The sequence below is a fragment of the Chaetodon trifascialis genome, chromosome 12, assembly GCF_039877785.1.
Source record: "Chaetodon trifascialis isolate fChaTrf1 chromosome 12, fChaTrf1.hap1, whole genome shotgun sequence".
Classification (NCBI taxonomy): domain Eukaryota; kingdom Metazoa; phylum Chordata; class Actinopteri; order Chaetodontiformes; family Chaetodontidae; genus Chaetodon; species Chaetodon trifascialis.
This window is the reverse complement of record NC_092067.1, coordinates 6,469,677-6,493,128: the sequence shown is the minus strand read 5'-3', so window position 1 is coordinate 6,493,128 and position 23,452 is coordinate 6,469,677. Positions and strand designations below refer to the sequence as shown.

Sequence of the window (23,452 nt, the reverse complement as noted above, 5' to 3'; positions counted from 1 at the left end):
TCCCAGCTATTGCTCAACAGATTAGGACACACACTGGCTTTCAAAAGATCCCTGAAAGGGAAATTGCAACATGTGCCGCAGCCTGCACAAAAGAGGAAGTCCAAGCTGGAGAGGACACGTCTCAGCTTAGATTTAAGTTAAAAAAAAAAAAAAAAAAAAGGCAGGATGTTTTTCCAGGATTTTCATGTGACCTGAGGAGGCTGCTACCTTTATGAAAGGACTAGAATAACATCGGGCTGGTGAGTCCTCTCTTTTCAACTATATTAACTTAGAGCTGGGAGAATTCGTTACACTCTGTGAGCTCAAAATCCCTGACATCACCGTAACGGTCTGTGACGTTGCTACAGGACTGCCTGCTCACATCTGGACTCTCATCACAACTGCTAGCACCTTTTTACTGCTTCTTCTTAAACTTGACCTCAATTTGTCGCGAGTCCTGGCACTAAAGAGACAGATGAGGGGGGTGGGGGGGTGGTTCACAGGTAGAATGGAAAGAAATTCAAACAGTTTTCCTGACAACACTGTTTTCCCATATTTATGTAACTTTGTCCAAACATCTTTAGCCTGACTTTGCTCAGGATGTTCACACTTAATGTTTCTCACCAAACCATACTGTATGCATCATTTACTCCTAACAAACGCGTTGAATGCAGTTTTCTCTCCATTATACATTTGCAAGCCTGTTTTTGAATATCCTTAAGCCTGCTTCATTTTGATCCATGTTTGTTAGCCAGCAGTCTTTCCCCTGCTCCTTCTTGGCACTTTGCTGTATTTCTTAGTGAGTGAACTCCACCAACTGACAAGCATGGAACTGTCGACAGGAAATGCATACTGAGTCACCTACATGTGTGCATCATGTGCATGTATACATGTATAGATGCATGCCTGTGCACATACTAGACCTCCACTGAATGACTGTAACTCAGGCTTGGATGCAGGAAACCCCTTCAGCTGTACCTCTAATCACTGTTCAGGCCTACTTAAACCAGATTACCTGTCCTCTCATTGGCTGGTCTTTCACAGGTCAAGAAGTCAAACGAAAAAGAAAGCTACAATACTGCCGTGAATCTTAGATAACCTGAAACTCACACATTTGCAGAGCTTGTCTATCAGTCACACCATCTCTTCAGGTTCTTGGAAGTGGTCGACGAGACTTTCTCTGACAGTCAGCAGTTCTCAGACTGTTTGGCTCCTCATCATTTGTGACAGCAGTAACTCTTGTGTGCTAGGTGATGCATTCCCCAGTGTTTTCGACTTGTTTTCACTCGTTAGGAATTTTCTTCCACGCTAGCTTAGCAACAATATGTTGGAACCCATACTGCAACTCTTCCACCAGGAGATGTCGGCAAATGTGCTGTTTTGTCCAAACCCCTGTCTATGTTCTGGTTGTGGCTTCTCAAATGTGAGGATTTGCTGGTTTTCTTAGTCCTCTATGATGGTGAACTGAACATATTTGGGTTTTGGACTGTCGGTCAGACATAAGTTGTTTCAACATGTCAGCTTGGGCTCTGGCATATTGTGATTGCCACAAACCAAAATCATCAACAACAATCATTAGTTGCAACTTTACTGTATTTCTGACATAAAAATGGTTGATTTAGCATATCCTTGACTTTTAACAATAGCATAAGTATCAAATTATCGGCTGCGCACACTGTCATCAGACATCATCAGCTTGTGATGATGGCACACTTTTCTATTGATGAAACATAGTGACAAAGTCTTCTGTCATAATCACCCCTGGACCAGTGTCATGTTTTGACCACAAAGAAGTTCCCATGAGCTGTGGGGGGACAAAGAAAAGCAGCATGGTCGAAATACTTCTGTTAGACGGCACAGAAAATAGAACGTCGGGTGCGTGCTCTAACTGCATCACTGTGGCTGTAAATGTCATGCACGTGTTCCGCAGCGCATCCTGTTCGAAAAAGTGACATTCACTCAGGGATTGTGGCTGATGGGGAATGACTCATAGCTGAATGAATGCCTGTATCTCCTGGGGATTCCTCCATCCAGGGGGGAAGCCCAGGTTTGGCCTCACATCTGAAATTGGTTTCTGTTAGAATCGCCCACGGCTAACCTTAAAATCTAAGTGATGGGAACCAAAACTTGTCCCTGGTAGATCTGATGCCCCTTTTTATTCTTTTGGTTCATTTAGCTCTTGACATTCTGAGATATTTGTATCAAAAGGTTGCTCAAAAAACTTCTAAATTAAAGGAATTTGCGGAGTCTCAGATTTTTTTCTTCAAAAAGCAAGGATTTTTAGGTTTTTAGTCGGTCTTCATGGCTTAAAATCTCAGAACAGGATGTTCTTGTCGTGACTGAGACAGCATGTGACAGAAAGCACAAACTTTCACTTACAATCTGAAAAGCCTCATTACTCATAACATCACTACTACATTGTGAAACTGTTTGCTCAGTTGTTTTGAGACTTAACTTTCTGGTCTAGACTTGCTGCTAAGTGATTTTGGTCAAGGCTTGCATCCATACGAGTTGTGTGATGCTGAGGTAACAGTACGTTATTTTTGGTTGGGTTACAGGAAGCTTCTGCTGATGGTTTAAGAGCGTGTTGAAACACAAAGGAAGGTGAACAGACTGTCGAGAGATGCAATCCAAACACAGTCTTCCTCCCGTTTGTCTGTGATGTCTGTGCTTTCGTCCCATGGAGGTGGGACAGAGTAGATGAGTCACTGGCTGAGCCGCATGGTCGAGACTCCACTCTGCACACAAGGGTCAGAGGTGAGGTTTCCTCTGTTAGCTCTGCCGTGGCGTGTAAACTCTCTCTCATCCTTCCTCAGTCTGTTTGGTGCCTCTGTGTCGCTTTCTCCGAGGTGAGTCAATATATTCTTTTGCATGTCGGAGCTTTGTTTTCTTTTCAATCTCTTACTTTAACTCTGCCACTGAAATGCAACTGTCTCCTCCATCCAGATCAGCTCCTTGCCTGCTTACCTTGTTGTTAGAAATATGAATGCCACTCAGCCTTCAAGGAACGAACTGTTCAGGGTTGCATGTTTACTGCTTTAGAGAAGTGTTTCATAATTCTAACCACATAGGGGACACGCTTCCTTTCACACTATATCATATGCACCTGCTGTATATAAAGATAACACATTTGTATATGTGCAGATATCAGTGGCAAGCTGTTGAAATCATTTATTTTCAAACAAAAGCCAAAGATCATTATAGAAGAACCCAAAACTCCGAACTGAGATTTAAAGAAAGAGTAATATAGGTGCATTTTTTGTCTTTCATCTTCAACTGCGTCCTTGGTATGTCAAACACTTTTTTCCTGCTTGAGTTTTGACGGTGAAAGTCGTGCAGATGTTTCCTCCACAACAGTGTTAGAGCGGTTTATCAGTGTATTTTCTTTCACATCTGCATATCTGAGCCCGGCACCTGACTGACAGGTGGTTAAGCATTTTATTCGCCCACAATGAGTGACCACATTATACACCAGGACAGTGTGGAACTGAAAATAAAGGTTAGCTGTGTATCAGACTTTGATACCTGTGGGTTTTATTGATGACTAAATCCTCAACTGGGGCTGGGTTAAAGGCACAAGCATGAGAATGACCTCTTTACTGTTGACTCCAATTACTTGATCCACTGCAGTTTGTTAAAAGGATTTAATCGGTTTGACAGCTCAGACAACATGATGTTTTTTTCACAACTTTATATTCTTGCTGCTAACGTATGCAGCCTTTTGAGTGGGAAACGCAGCCCACTGTACATGATGGCATGTTGTTCATGCATGCTGCTGCACCCACTGTTTTCAGAATGTAGTTGTACAAAAAAAAAAACCAGCCACAGTGGAAAAAGCACAGATGAATAAATATGCCAACAGCCTCATTGAGCGCCTAACCACAAAACCAAGGAAAGTTTGTAGTTACTGAGAAATATACCTTTACATTTCTCACCTTTATACCAAATATACCACATTCAGTCATACTACTCATATTCTCATGCTCTGCTTTTGTAAGGAAGATAAGTCCTATCGTTTCCCCTTTTTAGGGCTGAATGAGTCATGCAGTATGATAACCCTCAACAGGCTAAACGGCCTCAACTTATTCTCCATCAGTCCTAATTAAGAGATGGCACTGATCACACCAACTGCCCTTGGAAGGATATTTCTTGCTGGATGGTGATCTCACTATTTGTCACTTCTTCACTTATCATGTCATATGTCATGTTATTTCCCTGAGAATATTCCCACACTGTTTTGCCCCCCATCAGGCCAACAGAGTAGTATTTACTGCTGCGTCTGAAAATGTCCGGTGCCTGCTGATACTGTGTCTTTAATTTGAGAGATATTTTCTCAGACGTGGTTAAAAATAAACTGCTTTCGAGGCAGAACATGAGAATGAGATGTAGAGGGCTCCTCTAATGGCCAACGTGCTTCTTATGAACATATATGTTCATACACATCAACCCTGTTAAATTTCGGGTTTGTGCTGAAGGAAGCACGACTCTATGATGCAAAATGACCTATAGCCTACACATATAGATCGGCATCAAGTCAAACAGCTTATTCAGAGCAAATCATTTGTAAATGATGAACTATGTGCTCTGAGATAAACACAGAAGCTTAACCGGCTCTGACATATCGTGTGTGCTGTTACACAGATGCTGCAACTTGTATGAACCTACATGTTGTATTGAGAACATGCATTGAGGATCTGGGTTTCATTTCTGCATCATCATTTGGATCACATCCTCTTCTCCTTCAAAAAACATGTTTTTTGCTTCACTTAGCACTCTATGCACATGACAATATTACACAAAAGCATGTGAAGAATGAGATTATCTTTTAAGTTGGCTAACATTATGTGTGTGCACACCAGATTTTGGACAAAAAATGCAAATATTCTCTGATTTTGTGAGATATTAACCTGAACGTCTTTGGGTTGTCAGCAATAGAAAAAAAATCAAATAGATTGATTAATAGTAATAAAGTTGTGGCCTGTTTTTAATTTTTTCATTACAATCAAGAGATCAAATCTCTTAAATGATGTGGTGCTGGCGAGAAGACAAGGCACTCTGGACCAGACCAGGTCCGGGCCATGCGGGGTGTTTACTGTCGTGAGTTGTTACACCCTTGAAACTGCAGCTGGTTGTTCAGTGTGAACTGTTTAGTGGAACAGCAGGTAGAGTACATTTTGCTGGTGCTGCCTCACGTTTGTCTTGTCTCGCATGTTTATAATGACTCATACCAGACCTGAACCGCTGTTCAGATCACTTATAGCCGTTAATTAGGCTTCACACTTGGCTGTTTTTTTCCTGTTTGCTTCCAGTTCCCTCAGCTATCAGAACGTTAAATAGCAATTAGGCTATTGTGGGACTACACACTAACTTACTTAACTTATGGACTATACAGCCTTTTTAATCTATTTATTTATTTATTCTAGCCTAGCTTTTTGTATCTGTCATGATGGCTTTTCTTCTGTATTGTATCCTCTGTATTTTGATACCAATAACTTTTTGTATACTTTTTATCCATGTTACCATGTCTGGAGCACTGTTCATTGTTTTGTCACTGTCTCTGTCAATGACGTAAATGTTGTCTGTGTGTGTGCAAGCAACCCACTCTCTTTTTACCTGCAACCAAATCTACCCTCGGGTGCAAATAAAGTTACCTTACTTTACCAGTTTAACCTTTGTGAGGGGGTTCGTACATATACTGCCCATAGTTTTCATACCCAAACTAGGCTATTATATTCGATCAAACAACTATCTACAGTGACAGTAAAAATTTATCTGGAGGTTGTCCTGTAGATACTCATGTTGTCACGACCTTTGACCAATGATCACTCTTCGTGTTGCAACCGCTGTCCCACAAACAGATGGACAAAGTTCGCATGGCCGAGCAGATCTGTAGGCAAACACTCCAAGCTGCAGCTTAACTGAATGCAAACAGGAATAAATGGACACTTGTTCCTATGTGTCAGTTTGCTGCAGTGAGATGAAACATTGCACCCATTTGTTCAGTCAGCGAGACCCGTTTCCCAACAGCTTCTGTCATGCAAGCACTTTCTACATCACTGCCTTAGATCTGAGCTTACATCACACCAGTTTGTCAAATAAGTCCTGAGTATATATCTCACCAACAGAAAAGATCATGTCGGAGATGATTCACAGCCTCTAACAAAACTTTGTAGAGTAGTTATTGCTTTCATAAACATTTATTTAAAATGTGCCACATTTTCCTGCAGCCTTCAGCTTTGGCTAAAGCTTCTGAACAGCATCCGCTTCTTGTTTTGTGCTTTGAAAAACTCCAGCAGAGTTATCGCTAAATCTGACACAGTGGCTCAACATAGCTGAAAACATGCTCACAATACACATGAGGCCCGACTGCCTCTGCTGTGAACAGGAGGTCAGTGGAAGCACACTGGAAATGCTTGACTTTGTAAACAAAATACAGCACCATACAGAATTCATCCAAAAGTGAACTGATTTAAAGTGCAGATGGAGTTTTCTCTACACTGTAATCTTTGGCTTCCACCCAGCATTGAAAGTCATAGTTAAACTCTGCCTGAAGCGTCTGTGTACACAGGCTCATGCCTTCAATTCTGAATCAAATAACCACATATTTTACAACATATTTGCAAATCTTTCATAATAATGATTCAGCTGTAGGAGTAAGAGTTTCAGGTGCGCTCAAGCCGTACAAGGGATTCTTGGAACATTGTGTCAATGGGAAAATAAATGGGACTGTTACGACTGTAAACTTATGTATTGTGGAACTTCTCCCAGTTTACCACTTGTCTGGTTGGGTTTTTAGGATGCAAACAGCAGGCAAACAAGTTACGGGTGAAAGAGGTGAAAACGTTGCTCCGATTTATCTGCTGACTAACAATTCCTACATGCTAAAGTCCCATTTTAATTTTAATCAGATCATTGCGTTGACTGCTTGAAAAACCAAGGCTGTCCAGCCCTGTTTTGCCACAACACAGTCAGACATCAACACACTGCACTAGACAATCAAATACGTGCATGCACTAATTCTAGACTGATGACTTTGCAATGGAAACTTCATGGGCCCGGGTCCTTTGGAGGATCGAGCCCCTGAACTTCACAGCCTGTGATGATTAGAAACTGATAGAGGATACCAGTCCTTGAGCTGATGGCCTGGTTTTCTTAAAATAATACAGCTTAACTCTTAAAAAAAACACATGGCACTGATCTACGTACACAACTGTATTTGAACAGCCATGCCCAAGTCACAGTGTCAGTTTTGGTAGCCTGAAGGTTAGAAAAGCAGACGTGGATATAAAAAGACATTATATCAACACTACAGTCTTGGTGGGGCAAACTCTTACCCTCTTTTCTTTTAACAGTTTCCTGCCATGAAGCCATATTTCCAGTAGCTGCTGTCTGCAGTTAAGTGCAAAGTACATTACCAGTAAAATGCTGGGGTGGAGTGAAGATAAGTTGCTGTGAAGTCATAAAGATGACAAGCTGCTCGAAGCCACAAGTGACAAACAGCCATGTGTGGAAGTGCAGTATTAAATAAACTGAAAGTAAAGCAGAAACAAAACATGCATCTGTCATCCCACCCTTGATAAACAAAGGGAAAAAAACCCAGCACTGCCTCAATCACTGCTCAACCTATTCCACAGCCAAACACCAACACCTCTCGGCCTCCGGTCGCGAGAGAAAGCACTTGCCAGACAGTATGACTCAGTTCCGTTCACCTCAGCCTCCCATGCGTTACTCCCACATCTCTGCTCGTACCATGGCCTGCTGAACCGGCTGAGCTCTCCCACGCTCCTCTCTGCCCAGGCTTGTCTCCCAGAGAAACTATGCTGCCTAAGCACTCCTCAGACTGTGGATCCCTTAACACCATCCAGATGCAAGGGTTGTTCTTTAGTGGTTCTTAATATGTCTTGAATAGAGCACTTCCTGTATCTTCCAGCTTTTACAGCCACAACAAGCAGCTTCTTGCAATACAAATTTTCTACTGCTCAGTTTGTCCAAGTACTTTTTCAAGTGCTTTGTTTTTCTCTTCCAATGGAGCATCAATTAGTCAGTGAACCGTAAAGTAAGTGGCATCATTTTTGATAAACAATGATAAACACTGCTGGTTCCAGCTCTTGTACTGTTGGTCTAAATGTTGGTAAATGGTTTTATATCATTCTGACTTGAAGTTTTGACTGTTGGGCAATTAAAACAAGTAATCTGAAAACATCACCTTCGCTTCTAAACAATGATATTTTACAGTGACCACAGTATTTTTTGATAGCAAATATGTCATTTCAAATGTTCATGTCATTGTTGCCATTTTTCATCACGTGGTCAGTTTGCAGCCCTTGCATTTCTCTGTGGGTCCTGCTGATGAGCTGATGATTCAGGATGACAGTCATCAAACAGTCTAGTCAGAGCTACCTGTCAGTCTGCGTGACTTCATATTTACTCCTCTTGGTTCATTTTTAAGAAGCCAGCGTGAACACGAACCGGTCCAGAACTAAAACGCAACAATGAATCACTTTTTTCTTCGGTCCAGGCTAAGTGAAGCAAACTACAGGTGCGGAGGGGCCCCGAGATTACAACTTTTAGAACACTGTCAGTCAAATATGTCCTTTGACTAAAAGTGAAAAGAAGACGCCAATCTGAAAGTAGTGAGCAAAAGGTGGTGGTGAGAGTCAAACCACAGCACTGGCAGCATTTGAATGCAGCTTCCTGAACCACCAGTGCACCTCCAACTACACACCTCCGTTCAGCAGTGGCTTTTCCTGCAGTGACACAGCAAGGTGCACACACTGCGGTTGAGGTCGTTTCTGTCTTGTATACAGTCTTCTCACCACAGCAGTTTCCCACTTTTGGCTGCTACTGTTTTCTTGTAAAGTTTGATGGAAATTACAAATTGAGCGTAACACATGTAGTACGTTTCACTTTATGAAATGAATGTTTGTGGGTTTGAGAAATGCGGGAACAATGGATCCCCCACTGGACCATTACAATAATATTGTATATATTATATAATATAGTATAACAAAGGCAAGAGCACTATGAAAAGACCCTTTCTTGATGATTTGAAGGATTTTAATTGAGCATTGACATCCTGCAGTGCAGTGCTAACATGTGACATTCAGACAATATCATAGCTGTGAGTGAAGCGCTGCCAAATGTATTACTAAGAGCTATTTATAGTGTAGACGCTGATGTCTGATTTAGCATTGTGAATGCATGTGGCGAAAGATGCGGTGAGACTAGATGAGCTACTATCGCTGACGAGTCTCTTATCTGAATTATACAGTACTACAGTTTCTGTTGTTGCACACAATTCAACCATGTATATCAAACAGTATGTAATGAATGTCCCGTTGGATTCACAAACTGAGGATCTCGAGGGCCACAGCCTTTGCTTTTCACATTTTTAAATCATCAGTTCAAATGTTTTAGTTCACTTTTGTGCATCAGTGTCTTTGAACCTGACCAATTTCATGATGGCTTTCTCCATTTCTGTGGGTCTGTTAAGGGGCTGCATTTTGGATTGGGTCTAATTACCCTTGATTTGGATTCGATGCACTTCTTCTTAAACTCAGTTCTGCTAAGTCAGGAGCCAAGTTGGTTTTCTGTAACTTTCAGATCATGAAACCACTGGACATTGAAATGTGTGACATCATGGACGAGGGTGGCTTCTGTTTAACTGAGTCAGTTGACACCCACAAACATCTGTGTCGGTTTCCAGCTTTACTTACAGTTCATAGAGATGACTGGGCAGTTAAGCTGATAACAGTTTGACTTCTTACTCACTCTTTACTCAGTATGGTCATTTGCTTACTCTCAAGATTTGCCCAGTATTCTGTCTGGGACTGTCAGACAGCCACTTTTTAAGTTTTAAACACACTTCTAGCTCCCTTCATTATAAATGACATTATATGTATCTAATCTGTATAGCTTTTTGGTTCCGACCATGTTTTAACACCAAATACCAAAAACTCTTTAATACCAAAAGACATTTTCATGTTCCTAAAAGTAACGTACTGAAAAGTTCAGATGACACCAGAAGCTGATGCAGGTGGTAACCTAACCGTGACCTCAGCAGTGCTGTTACCTTTCACAGTTTTTACACCTACTCAAGTTACCAAAATGAAGAAGTGAGTGTAACCACTAACAAGCTCTGACCTACACATTATTTAATGGACTAAAGCGAGACATGTATTTACATTATAAAATGTCTTATTTGTGGTAAAACAGCAGGGGACTGACTCAAACCGGCAGAGTAACTGGAGTAGCTATACAGGTTTAAGACAAAGAGGACACTAATTTCCATTGAGGGTTTACAGTGTTCATTCTTCGGTTTACAGGCAGGACTGAGTAGGAATTTTCACTTGTGTTAAACAGCGAATCCAGGAAGGCAGGGTCTCCTTCCAGGACCAAAGCATTACGCAGCATGTTGTCAGAGGTTTCTACGCAAACGACCACTGAAATACCAGAACGTTTGTCATCCATGTCTGAGGGAGAGAGGTAGAGGGAGCGTGGAGGAGAGGGACAGGGAGAAACAGTCTTTCAGAAATATTAGGTAGGATAAGATTTGGCTGAAAGAGGAAAGAAAACTGTTTTTGCTGACTGTGTTTTAAAGCCCCTTGGGACTTATCAGTGTCACTGAACACAAGTGTTCCAGTAAGTTGTCAGCTGCCGGCTTCTTACATACATTCATTTTTAACTTGTTCATTTGTGTGTTTCTTAGGCATGGACCTCCGTTCAACACTGGGAAGCCTTCTGTTCTTCCACGGGCTATGTGGGATTTGTACAGGATTTTTACAAGGTGAGCTAAGTCACTGTTTTTTCAAAGAACTGCATAAATCCTTCTTGAGCTCTGAGACTAAAAGCTGATTAAAACAGACTAACATATATTAGTGTAAAAATATACACATATATGTTTTTTGTAAGAATTACATTTCTCCGGTTTTTGCCAAGTCTAACTCTACCTGCCTCCAGCCTAAACAGAAGCATTGTACCGCCCTCTTGTGGCCACTGGTGGAACCGCAGCAACTTGCATAGCTTGTCAGTCCTTTTCCTGCTAAATGTGAGCACTTCAAAAGGCCCATACTGATTTCCGACTATTCTTGGAAAAAGACCACAACTGCCAGGCTGCTCACAGTGTGGAGCTGCTTCGGTTGACCTCAATCAATCAATCAATCAATCAATCAATCAATCAATCAATCAATCAATCAATCAATCAATCAAATAAACAAACTGTAAAGACTAAATTAAAAGCTAGTCATAAACTAGTATATACTGCTTTTTGTTGTGGTCATATGGCACATCAAGTGAGTACTGATCATCAGCTGTTACCAAGTCCACGGACCTGGAATAAGCTCCCCAACAACATAAAACAGATTCAAAACAAATTTAGAAATTCTGAATCTCACATGGATGCTTTTTTTTTTTTTTTTCCCCACTTGTTTGTGAATTTTTGTTTTTGTTTCCATTATAGGTAACTGCTATTTATTGTTTCATGTGTCATTTCATTTTTTTGAATCAGTGTTTGGCTGATATTGCATTTTCCTGTTCTATTAATACTGCGTGATTTTAAATTGTTGCCTTTATTATGGTTGGGTTTTTTTTTTATGGAGGAAGACTAGCAACCACTTTGTGGAAGCTAAGCTTTGTGGGGATCCAAATAAAGATAGAAAATAGACTGTTTCTGGTTTCTGTGAGACACATTTAGGGAAAGCCCAATCTGAATATATGTATGATACGATGCACCTGGTTGCAGCTCTTCTCATAGGTGTATGATGAGAAGCAAAACTGACCAGTAACTTTAGCTTCAGCTTGTATAGGACTGGAAACTTCCATCTCAGTAACACAGAGTAGCACGGAAAAGTACTGGAAGTCAGGCATAATGTCCTTTGGGCAGCTCTAAATCCCTGAGCTACTGGCCGAATGCCTGAAAAGAGCATCCAACAGGAAGGAAAGGCAGAGCCAACTTATTTGTACAGTACAACAAGGCAGTTCAAAGTGCATAGGACAGAATGCAACTTCCCCTGTCACCTGTAGTGACTGTAGGGGAAGTTGTAGTTGGATGAGCTTTATAAAGAAAACTGCAGATCTGACATGGACAGGTTCGCTCAGAGCTCTATCAGTGTTGAATAACTGACTGACTGACTGACTGACTGACTGACTGACTGACTGACTGACTGACTGACTGAAAAATCAATTCTCCACTGATGTGTGTGTTACAGAGAACTGTACCAACTACATGCTCCAGTTTGAGAGGGTCTTCTCTGTTCCTGGGGATATAGCTATGCTGAACAGCACCCTGGTGTCGCCAGACGTCTTCAACTTCACAGCTGTGCCTTATAATGTCACGTGGTACAACTCAAAGACGGGCCGAGAAATGAAAGATCAGATGGGTCGAATCCTGGTGCTCGGGGAGACTCTGTGGTTTCTTAACGTAACGATGGAGGACGACGGGGATTATGTGACCATAGTGAGGTATGGTCTGCTTCTCCTTAACCTGCCATGCTCCTGACTCAGCTGCTGATTGCTTGAAGGTCCACAAATGATCTAAATAAATAAAATATAAATATCTCCTTCATGTTCAACAGAACTCCTACTTGGTGCTACAGGCAGTCCAGCAAGCTGGTGGTGGATCGGCCAGTGGCTGGAGAATGTGGAAGGCCAAAGAAAGCTGGCCAAACTCTTTCAATGGGAGGCACTGACACCCTGTCCTGCCCTCTGAAGGGATATACATACAAACTGGACAGCTACAACATCACTTACTCCATCAAGTGGTACAAAGTGAGTAACTGGAAACTTGTCACTCTCATAAAATATTCAGTAACTTGCTGAGTGTACTCCGGATGCTGTAGAGCAGGGTCAGATCTCAGCTAAAAAGCAGTTCAATACAGTGTACACTAGATCGGAGAAGGCAGTTTTGCAAGTTCTTAAATTAGGTCAAATGCTTCATATATCAGTAGGTACAAGATAGAACATCTGGTAAATTATACATCTTTCTCTCTAGACCTAACTCTGCTCACCAGCATACTCCTTTAACCATGTGGCCTGTCTGCCATCATAAACAAGTATTTATTTACATATTGTCATCAAAAAGTTTGACTTTTATGTTTCCTTTCTTCATCTAGGGTTGTGACCCTATAGAGGATGGGAAAGGCAAGTATACCTACAGGGATATAACCAAACTGAAGATCGACAGGTTGGAACCTCAAAACAACAGCGCCTACACCTGCACTCTGACTTTCACTCTCGGTGGCATCACTGGATCTGTGTCGGAGACCATTGACGCATGGGTCAAAGGTTAGAATGGTTAAGAGTACTTGAGTCTGCAAGATAGGGACTTTATGCTGTTTGTCTACATTTCATAACACAGTGATTCCTACAGTGGAACAAACTTCACATTTCTAAAATTGCGATCAGATCACACCAGCCACAACGGCAAATATGTGTTTATGGTGCAATGGAACACAAGACAATGAGAGAAGTGAGTTTGGCGAAGCAGGCTGACTGCGCCAGATTTATTCAATGTGCCCAACCATTCTTGCAAGGTCAACTTTTAACCTCTGTTAGTAATGACATTTACTCACACACACATTTACTCATTTCATCCCTCAACATTAAGCACAGTGAGTCATTAATATAGAATGTGATATTAGTGGCAATAATGATCGGTTGTTTGGAAAAACATGCGTATTAAATATCCAGCAACAGCTGATAATTCCTTGCACATGCCTTCCAAGTTACCCCACAAAGTAACCAGGAAATCTGCGGCTTGTCATTCAAAAAGAGGGCCACCAAATGCTTCCAGACTTTCTGCATTCTCCACCCTGGCTTTTCCTGCTGCTTCAGCCACGCTGCCCCCAATACCTTCCTAGCCTCTATCCGGTCTCTGGTGAGATCACTCACTCACAGGCAACTGATTTATGTCTTCAGGCACTTAAAAAATGCCTCAACCACAGCTTCTGTGACCCGCACAATTTTTTTTTTTTTTTTACAGCTACAGACAGGTGATCTGTTCTGTTCATCTCAGATCTCTCAGATATGGGACGAACATTTTTTTTCAGTATCACAAAGCTTTTTCATTAAGGAGGCTTTCATTTCTCAATCCAACATCTGTCTAAACTGATCCATTTTGGACACTGACACATTCTGATCGTGCTCATTGGGAGTTCACAAGTAGTTTTGTGTTCAACCTGCTTTAATGTCAGTAAAGCCATGGTCAAAGGGTAGAGTTGTTCAATAATATGCTCATATGCAGTAATTGAAACAAAAGTATCTGCACTTACTTGGATGCATTTTCCTTCACATTTGCAGCCTGCGCAAAGATGCTCATACAATATCAGTCAGCCCCCGCTACCTGATTACTGGCTGCCAAGCTCAGGCCCCTCAGGAGAGCCAGTGCATCTCAAAAACTTTCAAAAAATATATCAAAGCTCTGGCTGTAGTAGTAGTAGTAGTAGTAGTAGAAGGTAACAGAAACTGACAGCACCTGTGAGAACTTCAGGACACACTCTGTTGTAAAAGATATGATCAATGAGAGCTCAATTCTCTGTAGCTTCTTCTTTGATGCACTGATCGGAGCCACAGACACAATCACCTGCCAAAGTACAACTGCTGTAGTTGCCACTACATTTTACCATTATAAAACACACACACACACACACACACACACACACACACACACACACACACACACACACACACACACACACACACACAAACAATGCCATGTGAAAACAATACAAGCCATGCTGTTGTAGCTAGTACTCACCCACATTACATGCAACCACGAGTACGAAAGCGCAAATGTCAACTTACAACAGGCAAACAAGTGGAGGAATTTACCGCTCATAGCTCTTGGTATCTTTCCCTAAACAGTACATTTCTATGATAAGACAACCTCAGCCTGCCCTGCAATCGACTGGTGACCGGTTCAGGGTCTACCCCGCCTCTCGCCCGCTGACAGCTGGGATAGGCTCCAGCCCTCCCGCAACCCCGAAAAGGGATAGTCGGTATCGAAAAAGGATGGATGGATGGACAACCTCAGCCCTTTGTTAATGTATTTCATGTTGTCGGTCTTTTCAGAGGATTACTGTCTGGCTCCAGAAGTACATGAACCAGCCAATGAGATAATCAAGGCAAAAATGGGTGAGTTCCTGTCTGCAACGTATTTTGAGAGATATGGTGTTTTGCAGTTTGAATGTCTCTTGTTAAAACTAGCACCAGCTTTGTTCAGACCAACATTTGCATTGTGGGGTACAGGGTCCTGTGCAGCCATACATCATACAGCTGTGTAGGCTTTTACTCTTGAGGAACACTATTTGTACAAGATAGAAACTTAAAATGTGGGTTTATAGATAAAAAGAAATAGTTTATGAAGTCTAACTTGCGTTATTGTTTGTACATGTTTAGGGTCCAGTTTCACAAAGCGGTGCCTTGTCTTCGTGCTGTGTGCTGGGAAGCCCATCGTTGATGTTATTTGGTTGGTCAGAGGCGATTTCATTCTCGACACCCAACCCTCTGACCGCATCTACACATCAGAACAGCGGTCAGCACACTCACCTTAAACTTTATTTCTTCTGATTTACCTGCTGCTTTTGTGGTACAAATTAAATATGTTCAAGTACATATTAAAGTTTATGCCTATGAGCTGCCTCTGTTCATAAAACCAAAGACATAATAATATAGAGTTATGATCTGCCAACATTGGAGAATTGCACGTTATTTTAACCAATAAGAGGCTAAAAAAGGCTCTGTAGAGCTGCAGGGTACCTTATTTTAAGCAGCCTTGGCTACATGTAGCCATTGAATAAGGTCTGAGACTAGTAGAACAGACATTAAAAGAGGTAGAACATTTGTTGTGTTAAGAATTGGAGACTCCTGCTCTAAACAAGCACAGTAGTGTCACATTTTGTTGCATTGTCTATCTTTTTTCTCATCTGTTTGTCCTCACAGTTTGTGGAGGCAGGATGCTCCTCGTAAAGGTGTGTGGTTGGAACGACTGCTGATGTTTTCTGAGCTGAGGGAGGAGGATTTCCACATCAACTACACTTGTCGAGTATACAGTGACAGAGGTCATCCTGAGGAATATTTTACTCTGCTGCCAGAAGGTAAAACCACAACGTGCCAAATGAAAAAAAAAAAACACTTCACTATGCCAGAAGACAAAAAATGAGCACATATTCACATTAAGAGAGATTTTTTCAATTTTCACTTAACAAATTATTTGTCAGTGATAGTATCTTTCCCATTATAAAGATGACCAGCAGAGGGTGTAGGTTGTCACTTTTCCTCCCACTCAATAGACACTTTGAGTGAAGGCAAACTTGGTAAAGACCAAGTGGCCACAATCAAAGTTACAGGTCTTTTGATGCCCACTGGCCCATACACAACCATTAAAAGAAAAGTCAGACAACTCTGCAAGAGAAGGGCACTAATGCAAGAGAACACAAAAGCCTGAATAACTTATCTGACACATGAACACACAGAAATTCTATGTCTGATCTGTGTTATGTTCATCTCTACAGATCCCAACATCATACTTCCTGGATGCATGTTTGGTGGCATGATGATTCTCTTTATCATCAGTGTCACTATCTACTACCTTTTTAAGGTTGACATTGTGCTGTGGTTCAGGAGAACGTTTCCAGTCTTCTATACAAATAAAGGTAATATTTCACAGCAGGTGTATAATTAGTAATGTGCTCTTTATTGTGTGTGTACAATGTAATGACAATGTCAGCCCACAAAAAATACACTAAACCTACACTGCTCCAAGAGGGGAAAACCTGATCTTGCAATGCACACATATACAGTACCCGCACATACCTCACAACTCAGAATCTTAAGCTTTATCTTACATCTGTCTGCATGAGTCAATAGTGAGACGAAACAAACTAACCACAGGGCTGCCAACAGTGTTTTTGATGAAATCTGATCTGCTGATTATGTAACAGAAGAACCTTTCAACATTAAGATTGCATGTCAACCTAATCTTCAAAATGTCACTTTAAGTTTATGGGACTGGGGTAAAAGCACCCATGACTGAATCAACAAACTGTGGGCACAAAATCTGAAGAAAAGGGAATCACAGAAAGCCGTGCATGAACAGCACGAGGAGCACTGAGCTTAATTTCAATCTATGAGCAAAGTAGATGATTGCTGGCTCCATTAACCATATTCAATCATGCTTTGCATTTAATTTTCTTTGCCACACTCTCCTGCCCTTCTTGAGACTTGACCTGCACTACTGCATGAAAAACCACCACTGAAAATGAACCTTTAATGAGCTCTTCTTATTTTCCTGTGTCAGATATGGATGGAAAACTGTACGATGCCTATGTGGCATACCCACCACCCTGCGCCGTAGGATATAGCAAGGAAGTGGAGACCTTCGCCATGCAAACACTGCCTCAAGTGATGGAAAAGGCCTGTGGCTACAAACTCTTCATAGCAGGCCGTGACTGCTTGCCCGGCCAGGGTAAGTCACCTACGTGGCAAAGCCAGTATTACAATGTTAGACACGGCTGTCACAGTGTCCATTGCAGAAAAAAAGCCCATTGGTTTATTTTTTTCCCTGTAACTCCACTCTAAAAAAGCCTCAAAGCTACCATGAAAAGTTGATACGGAGGACCTTTTCTTAGGTCATCACTATATTCTCAGTTATAACACAGTAAATATCTGGGCAGCACTATATTTTGACTTACAGATACTGTGCAGGCTGCTATCCAAGTTACTAAATAACTCAGAAACCTGATCTAAATCAGTGGTTCTTTTTTGCTTGTGACCTCTCAAAAACAAAGCAGTGCATTCTCGTGGCCCTGTTGCTATGTCTACAGGCTTTGACCAGTTCTGGTTTTGCTTAGTTTAGCTTTGAAGCAGAAATATGTTTTTCTGCTAAGTTACCCTGTTCGTTATCTTGAAACCCCTCAGATCTATCCTGCGACACCTTGGGCCACCCAGACCCAAAGATCAGGAACCACTGGTTTAAAAGTATTAGAGTTAGTGCGCTAACACATCCTTCATGTGTAGCTAAGTTGGGCTCATCACTTATAAAGCTCATGTTTTTCTAATGTGACTCCTCTGCGTCTCTTCATCTTCTGTTTCCTCCCTGCAGCCATCGTGAATTCAGTGGAAGAGAACATCCAAGCCAGTCGCCGCCTCCTTCTGCTCTACACTGCCTCCACTTTCACCGGCAAAAGACACACAAGCAGCACTAGTAGCAATAATAACAACAACATCACTAAGAGCAGTAATATCAGTGACAACACTGAAAGCAAGACCAGAGACGACAGTAACTGCATGAGTTTTGATGATAGCGAGGATGTCTATCTAGACACAAGGCAGCAGTTGGAGTGCGTGGCAGCAATGCACAGAGCACTGCTGGAGGGATCTCTCAAGGTGAGAAAACAGACTTGTTAACAAAACTTCTTGACAGCAGTGTCAAATCTTAAATCTACAAACTGCTTCTACAAAAATACAATAAATGTCCAGAGAGCTGTTGTGGAATAATCTCACTGACTGAGCTTTCCCCTGGGCTGCATCAGGTCCTGTCACTCTTGATATATGTTCCCACTGAATTGATGTGTTCTCGCCAACAGCGTTGCAAAAACAATAAATTACATTTAAAAAATTATATCACACAGGAGTTAAAATGATCAGAGCACTCATAACACACGACTTGTTGTATCTAAGTGTAACTGCTTGAAAGAGAAAAAACATTTAGGCTGCTTTCATTCATTTTGTTCAAATGTCTTTTGGTCCATCTTAAGGCACCCTGATTCTAATTCAAGTGCTGTTTTACAGGTGGTTCTGGTTGAGTTGGAAGAGATCACCCCAGCTCAGCTGGCTCTCTTCCCAGAGTCAGTGCGTCACCTGAGGAAGAAGCAGGGTGCTATGTGTTGGTGGAAGAACCTGAAGCAGAGGCAAAGGTGGAAGACATGTATGAGGGGGAGAGAGGACGAGGAGAAAGGTGGACATGACATGCATTCATTGGCATCCCTTTCCCCATCTTTAAGATTTTGGAAGGAGATGAGGTATCATATGCCAGTGAAGGGGAAGAGGGCGGTGCACCCCGAGAAAACTACCCTGCTGAACTTATGATGGTGTTACCATGTACAGTACGTGTCAACGATTGCACCAGAGAGTGGTTGGTTTCCAATGCAAATGTGTATGATGACAAAGTTCCTCACACAAAAACAACTCAGAAATACCGTGCTGTGAGGTACAGTGTCAAGGCTGCACCACAGGTGCACCGGAACGTTTCCTTTTAGCTTCCAAAATGTGTAACTTCTCAAGTAGCAAAAGGTCCCTAACTGTACCATGTGCAGCATGTGCTAGGCGGAGTAACTGATCATTAAAGCGTGGAAGATGCTTTGCTCAAAGACTCAACAGCAGTAGCTCACACCTGATGTGCAGATGGTCACAGTGTCTGGGTTATCCTGAGACAGCCTGCCTTGGGACATGACCTGTGACCTTCTCTGGCAGGTGGAGACTGAAGAATGTGTGGATAAAGAAACACTGATGCAACCAAATGAAAATGTATAAAATGTAGATATGTATGATGAAAAGTGTAAATATGTAAATAAATAAATAATTTCTACAAGGGTTGGGCAATATGTTAAAATTTCCAACTGGCCACTATCAGCCCAACAACCAGCAATAGGTTTGCAGATGACGTCACGTCACTCTTTCGTTGTGGTGCGAACTGCAGATGGAAGGCCATCTGATTTTCTGTGTGGAAGCACTATAACACACACTCACAAAGCATGTTCTGCATCGTTTAAGGTTGCTCAGATTCATCAAACCAAGAAACCTGGAGGAGCTTTTATTGAGGACCAAAAGTTGTTGGCAAAAAATGCAAGAAATTGACTGAAAAACTTAACTGTCTGCAGTCGGGAGGAGCCGAGTCAGCTAATGGTGGAAATGGTATAACATTAGCTATTGTTTTAAATCTATGGTGATAGATTTAAAGTCCAGACTACAAGCAACACAACTAATAACTGTCATGGGCTGCCAACTTACAAGCCCCAGATGTAGTTCGTCACTTAAACAGGCATGTGAGTGGCAAAGGTCTGTAACGTTGCATACAGGACACCACCCAAACCTTAACAAGAAATGTTTTCAGAAAAGATCTGAGTCATTGGCCACAACTACTGGGTCTGTGAGTAGACATTAAGTTCTTTGTTTCTTCTTGCAGACTCGTTCGGGGTTTTCACTGATAACATGACAGATACATGCATCCGGTTTGTGAGCTGGATCTCTGCCACCAACATACTGCAGGTTCTGACCTGTTCAGTTAGGTGTTCTAACAAAAGAAACACCAAAACCAAGCAAGAGAGACTAACATCACACATGCAAAGTTATTACACAATATTTTACTTTTACAAAGGTTGAATTTGATAAATCACAATGTATTATCCTTATTTTAAGATGTCATGTTTTTCCTGATACCAAGTTCAGATCAATTAGTGCGAGTCAGATACAAGAGTGAACATTTTTATTTAAGTTATATATCAATGAGATGCTGAAAATGATACAGTATTTATAAATCATGATCAGACTTTTTATACATTTACTATATATGACATTGCAGCTAAATTTGTATTGTTGACATCTTTTATTTAAACATGCAGCCTAGTCATTTATTTTCACTTGTAGAAAATAGATGATCTTATCAGAATATGGAACTGTTACACTGTAACTCTGCCTGCTGATACACTGTGTATTTCTTGTAAATTAGCAAATGTAAATGAGCAGTTTGACTTTTTGTCTAAAAATGTAATAAAAAAAAAAAAAAGATTTGTCGGAAATTTACTTCATCATTTAACTTTACCACTTGTAATTATGTCACTTTTTATATTTATACATATATATACATATATGTGTGTATACACACACACGTATCCGTATATATACATATATATAGACACACATATGTATGCATGTGTAGTGTATGTGTGTATATACACACACGTATATGTGCATATGTATGTGCATATATACGTACGTATGTATGTGTGTGTGTGTGTGTGTGTGTATGTATGTATGTGTGTATATGTGTGTGTGTGTATACACAAACACACACACACACATATACACACATAAATATACATCTTTCTTTTTTTTTTAAAGCTCACAGCAGAGTTACCAAGCCACCAAGTAGAATAACGATACGCATCAATTCACCTCCCACACAAGCAGCTCTGGCTCACACACACAAACAAGAGGCTCTGGCTCCGTCCTCACTGATGCGTTTTCAATTATTTTTCCTCTTTTCCAGGGGACATCCACGTTCACATCCGCCTTCTTCACTGGAAGCTCAAACAATAGCGTGTGGTAGGAAATGAACGTGAAAGCCAAAAAGTGCAGACTGACTGGCTGCTGTGTTTAATTCTGTTCATTCTATTCATATCAAGTATAAATATCCAAAGCTTATCATCATAGTCATCAGAGATGTTATTTATAAGGCACACTTCCTGCAACAAGGCAGCAAAAAGTGTTGCTTTAAAATGAGGAAAAAACATCAAACTGTGTGCAGGCAGTTTTCATCATAATGACTATTTTCATTTAATGCTGCGCAAGTTTCAGTATTTGATTCTTAGCAGTACTCAAAAGTCTCTGAATTAGTATCAGAAACTCTAACAGTACAGCTTTGACACGAGATTCATTTTCTGATGAAGGTCATGAAAATAAATAGGACAACTCCAAAGGAAACTGCGGTTCTGGTGATTTACCATGTTCTAGTCCTACAAATTTCATATACTTCACTATACTTTCTGTGGACAGCATAGCGTGACTAGCAGCTAGCTAAAATGGGTTATAATACAAGTCCAACAGCCTAAATGTTGGCACTTTTCAGAATCTATTCTGAAAGATGTATATTTGGAAAACTGAGACACTCTTAAAACCATCATTGCATAAGGGCAACACTGAGATGTCAATTTCTTATCTGGAGCAAGTGTGGTCTGGTGGCCTATTTTTGAACCACAGCTCTGTTGAGCACGGCATGAATCATTGCAGCCTACCTTTACTGCAAAGCAAGTTGTACTTTTTTCCGACTCAGTGGAAATTTCACACAGGTGTTAGAGGAACAGTAGAAACTGCTGCGAAGACATAAGGTGGGAAAATCCACCATTTCGTCAGATTAGTACAAGTAGTACAGAAGTAACAAGCTTTAAGTCTCAACATTCAGCCAGGTAAGTTCAAACCATCATCAAAGTCACAGCTCTGCACAGTCTGCTCTTTATTTCTGTCGCCCTTTCATTTTACTGTATATGTGGTGGTGCATGGAGAGTTTACATAGTGGTTGATGATTATTCTGAACTACATCTGTATGATAACTGAAGTAAGTATAGTATTATTCTATACATGCTGTGTGTGTAACTGGTTTCACATTGACTCAGTTGTTTTATGGTGTTTTCCCTACAGTGTATCTCTTTTTCCTGTAATTTCTTTGGTGCCTTTTGATATTCAATACTGAATTTATAACTGGTGGCTCTTAAATCAAGGTAAATGCACAGGTATTTAGAAAACACACTGCATATGTTTTTCTTATAAGTGATTGCAAATTAACGTGGCTGTAAGCTGTACAATGTTCTGAAAATAACTACCAATAACATAAGATCTTTAAATTAACAACCTGTAAAGTATATTGTTTACTGACCAGCAAATAAGCGCTTCTCTTCCAAGCCTTTAATTTGTGATTTAATGGTGCTGAAAACCTCCCTCACAATGTGCGAATATCTGCATAACGATATTATTTTCAATCCAATTCAATTCCCAACAGCCAGTTCTATAAAGGGACAGTAGTTTCTACAGTTATGCAACTGGGATTTTCTCCAGGATAGGACATAACATCTGACTAGCTTTTTGGATGAATGAGAATATTCACAGGCAACATCTGAGTAAAACACAGAGTCAAAACAGCAGTATTGTGCTGGAAATTCTGAACAAAAGTACTACAATGAATGTGAAAGACCGTTCAATCAGTTCGTTAAGATGAACAGATAAAGAAAGAGGGAGTATGAGAGTGAGTAAGTAAAGCTTTAAATATATAACACTCTTTATAACGTACAGTTACAAAGTGCTTCACACACATAAAAGACATAAATGAATGAACAAATAAGGTAAAAATATATTACAGTATAAAACACAGCACCACGAGAGACAATGAAAATAATCAACAGGATTTTGTAGTTTACTCTGAATTTTACAGGAAACAAACGGGGGTAACGCGGGACCATCAGCTAGTTCTAGTTAACAGCCTGGGGGCTACTTTCTGAGCCAACTGTCAAAGACACGTGTAAAGGGAATTACAATAATCAAGGATGGAGGAAACTTACATCTGACTTTTGTGATGTTTCTTAGCTGATGGAAACAGGACTGAACAAGCTCAGTAACATGTTGATCGAGAGAGAGAGAGAGAGAGAGAGAGAGAGAGAGAGACACTGTCCTTCCCAAATAAAGACCAATCAGTGGAACTTCCTGGGAC

At 41.0% G+C, this 23,452-nt stretch overlaps 1 protein-coding gene across 2 annotated transcripts; it reads left to right on the top strand.

The window, feature by feature from the left end:
- The first annotated feature begins 167 nt into the window (after window positions 1-167).
- LOC139340164 (interleukin-1 receptor type 1-like) lies at window positions 168-19,196 on the top strand. Of its 2 annotated transcripts, none has more exons than XM_070975808.1 (12): window positions 168-239; window positions 10,688-10,765; window positions 12,186-12,438; window positions 12,552-12,744; window positions 13,089-13,260; window positions 15,046-15,108; window positions 15,373-15,508; window positions 15,916-16,070; window positions 16,488-16,628; window positions 17,273-17,440; window positions 18,077-18,360; window positions 18,766-19,196. In XM_070975808.1, the coding sequence occupies exons 2-12, from the start codon at window positions 10,690-10,692 to the stop codon at window positions 19,060-19,062; spliced, it is 1,938 nt and encodes a 645-aa protein (XP_070831909.1). In that variant the 5' UTR covers window positions 168-239; window positions 10,688-10,689; the 3' UTR covers window positions 19,063-19,196. The 2 variants fall into 2 exon arrangements, with proteins under 2 accessions (XP_070831909.1, XP_070831910.1); XM_070975809.1 differs by lacking the exon at window positions 168-239 and adding an exon at window positions 2,785-2,828.
- Window positions 19,197-23,452: the final 4,256 nt, after the last annotated feature.

What these genes read in the sequence shown, in the direction of transcription:
- LOC139340164 (XM_070975808.1), top strand. Translation starts at nt 10,690, where the DNA reads ATGGACCTCCGTTCAACACTGGGAAGCCTTCTGTTCTTCCACGGGCTA. An exon ending in GATAATCAAGGCAAAAATGG is followed by an intron (nt 15,109 to 15,372) that starts GTGAGTTCCTGT and finishes GTACATGTTTAG; the next exon opens with GGTCCAGTTTCACAAAGCGG. An exon ending in TGACTGCTTGCCCGGCCAGG is followed by an intron (nt 17,441 to 18,076) that starts GTAAGTCACCTA and finishes TCCTCCCTGCAG; the next exon opens with CCATCGTGAATTCAGTGGAA.